This window comes from Gavialis gangeticus, unplaced genomic scaffold, assembly GCF_001723915.1.
Source record: "Gavialis gangeticus isolate Ggan-Ray unplaced genomic scaffold, GavGan_comp1, whole genome shotgun sequence".
In the NCBI taxonomy this organism is placed as follows: Eukaryota; Metazoa; Chordata; order Crocodylia; family Gavialidae; genus Gavialis; species Gavialis gangeticus.
Window position 1 is genome coordinate 3,697,344 of NW_017728973.1, and position 3,203 is coordinate 3,700,546.

The window sequence follows — 3,203 nt, forward strand, 5'->3', positions numbered from 1 at the left end:
GTCTTTCTTTGGTTGTGGGTCTAGGCAAATTTCCTCCTGCCACACTGGTGGTGCATCTGTGAAAATACCCTGTTGTGGAGTGTATGGTTTGGGTGGAGGCTCTGGTCTGGGAATGTATGAGACTGGGGGAAACTGGTATGGTGGCTTGGGCTGGGGTGGTATTGGAGGTGGTACAGGTGGATCTTTTCATAACTTTAGCTATGGTGCTATTGGTAATAATAGTAGTGATGGCAGACTTCTTTTTGGTGGTGAAAAAGAAACCATGCAGAACCTTAATGACCGTTTGACATCTTACCTGGGCAAAGTGCAAGCTCTGGAGGAGGCAAATGCAGAGCTTGAGCACAAAATCAAGAACTGGTATGAGACATTAGGGTCCTATACTGATGGAAGATCCCGTGACTACAGTAAATACTATACCGTCATTGAGGACCTTAGGAATCAGGTAAGAATACATCATTTTGAAACCATTTATTTTGTGGGATAATTTACATGCTTAGTTAGTATCCATTCTAAAAAGTAGCTATTTAAAGCATTTGCTTATTTTAACTGTAATGTTAATATAAAATATATCTACCTACATTATGCATATATTAACAAGTCAGTAGCAGTCACACTGGACTCCAGGAACCAGTATGTACTTGATATGTTCATAATGAATACAACCCTGTTAAAGCCACCTGATGTTCACTTTTGACTTATCTTAATGTGACTTTTGTGAAGTATGTGAAGTAAGCCTACAAGGTGTTCATGAACCAGTAAGAATGAAAAGACACTATTAGAAAATGATATGGAAAAAGAAAAATAAGGGTCATACTGAATGGACAAAGGGAGAAACTGAACAAACTGAAGAACTATTTCTTAAAAACTGAACCACATGAGCAAATATTTTTTTCACTTTAGTTCCTCATGTAAGTACAATATATCAGCTCTTAAAGTGCTTAACATTAACTGTTCCACTGACTGTAATTACTTTCACCCAAAGAATGGGACCCAGGCGAAGTGAAAGAAAACTTTAAAAAATCCAATAAATATTTTTTTTCCTCAGTAATCTCCTTCCATTTTTTAGATTATTGCTGCAACTGTTGAAAATGCCAGTATCATTCTGCAGACTGACAATGCCAGGCTGGCTGTTGATGACTTCAAAGTGAAGTAAGCTGAATTAATTATATGGCAAATGAGCTATTAAATGAATGCAACATTAAACGTTATCAAATAATTTTATAAGAATCTTTCATTACCTGCTTTAAGCAATATTTCTCTTAAATCTTCACAGATTTCTTCAATGATTAAACTTTGCTTTAAAATGTTATATTGCTAAAACATTTTATAATAACATTTTCCATAATGCAACATATTCCTTATTTCTTCAAGCATAACATGCTTGAATTCAAGACCCACCCAAATCTTTGGACTCTCAAATTAAAAGAAAAAAAATGAAACATCACACAGAGAAATATTTATATGGATATGACCTCTATGGTGCATATATAACCTTCCTTCCTTTTTATTTGAATTTAAGATGCAGAAAATATTTATAAGAAATACACAATTTTAAAAGGTGTGTCTTATATTTGAAAGAATATGATGACTCAGATTAATGAAGTTTTATGAAACATGTAAAAGAGATAGAAAGGTAAGTACAATCTATTTGCTGTAAGCCAGATCTTGCAGTCAATGCAAATTCTGAGTTTGTTTTCCAGAATTTACAAATGAGTTAAAAGGGTTAAAACAGACACATTTTTATTCATATACCAGACACAATTTTATTCATAGAATTAAAAATTAGAGTCTGTAATTCTCAGACATGGTCAGTAATGTATCATTCAGTAATTAATTGAATTGTTTAATTTTTTTCTGGAATATTATGGAGTATTATGCAGCAATAATCATGAGTATGGCAATTTGACCATAGTTTTCTAAACAATTCTTTTTAGATACGAGAATGAGCTATACCTTCATCAGAATGTTGAAGCGGACATCTGTGGTCTGCGAAAAGTCCTAGATGAACAAACCCTTGCCAAAAGTAACCTGGAGATTCAGATTGAAAGCCTGGCTGATGAGGTGGCTTACCTCAAGAAGAATCATGAAGTGGTATTGTAGGATCTATGCAAATATGTAACTGGGTGGAAGTGGCTCAAGAGGCACTAAAAATTGGAGAATCATAGAAAATTAGGGTTGGAAGGGACCTTAGGAGGTCATCTAGTCCAGCAGTACTCAACCTTTTTTGTACCAGGACCCATTTGTAAACATCAGTGGGCAGTTCCGACCCACTGCCCCATGCGCCCAACACTGCCTCCCATCCCCAGGCCCCAGCCCCCCAGGGCAGGGGGGCCCTGAGCAGCCCCTCACAGGCTAGAACTCTGCCAGCCTGCAAGGAAAAAGCCACCATTTCCCACATTTTCCTCTTTTAAAGTTTGTTGATCCATTTTTAAGTTTGTTCATGATCCTTTCATATATTCTTGTGAACTTGGGTCGTGACCCACGGGTTGAGAAATGCTGATCTAGTCCAACCTCCTGCTCAAAGCAGGACCATCTCCAGCTAGATCATCCCAGCCAAGGCTTTGTCTAGCCAGGGCTTAAAAACCTCCAAGGATGGAGAGTCCACAACCTCTCTGGGTAACCTGTTCCAATGCTTTACTACCCTCCTAGTAGAAAGTTTTCCTAATATCTAACCTCAATTTCCCATGCTGCAACTTAAGACCATTGTTCTTTGTTCTGTCATTTGCCACCACTGAGAACAGTGTAGCTCCATCATGTCTAGAACTGCCCTTCAGGTAGTTGAAGGCTACTATTAAATTCCCTCTCAGTCATCTCTTCTCCAGACTAAATAAGCCCAGCTCCCTCAGCCTCTCTTCATAAGTCGTGTGTCCCAGACCCATAACCATTTTCACTGCCCTCTGATGGACTCTCTCCAATCTGTTCATATCCTATCTGTAATGGGGGCACAAAACTGGACACAATACTCCAGATGTGGTCTTACCAGTGCTGAACAGAGAGGAATAATCACTTGCCTTGATCTGCTGGCAACACTCCTAATACAGCCCAGTATGCCATTAGCTTTGCAACAAGGGCACATTGTTGGCTCATATTCAGCTTATTGTCCACTGTAAGCCACAGGTCCCAGGTTGCCACAAGTGGACTACCAGCAGCAGCCTAACAGTTAAGAAAGTGGCAGCAGCAGCTGCTTTTTTTTTTTTTTTTTT

General features: G+C 38.5%; 1 protein-coding gene across 1 annotated transcript in view; it reads left to right on the plus strand.

Moving 5' to 3' along the window:
* The first annotated feature begins 183 nt into the window (after window positions 1-183).
* LOC109289261 (keratin, type I cytoskeletal 10-like) overlaps window positions 184-3,203 on the plus strand; it is a 10,194-nt gene continuing 7,174 nt past the window's right edge. The window contains 3 exon segments of the mRNA XM_019505258.1: window positions 184-442; window positions 1,067-1,149; window positions 1,935-2,091. Coding sequence (XP_019360803.1) covers window positions 263-442; window positions 1,067-1,149; window positions 1,935-2,091 — 420 coding nt within the window. The 5' untranslated portion in view covers window positions 184-262.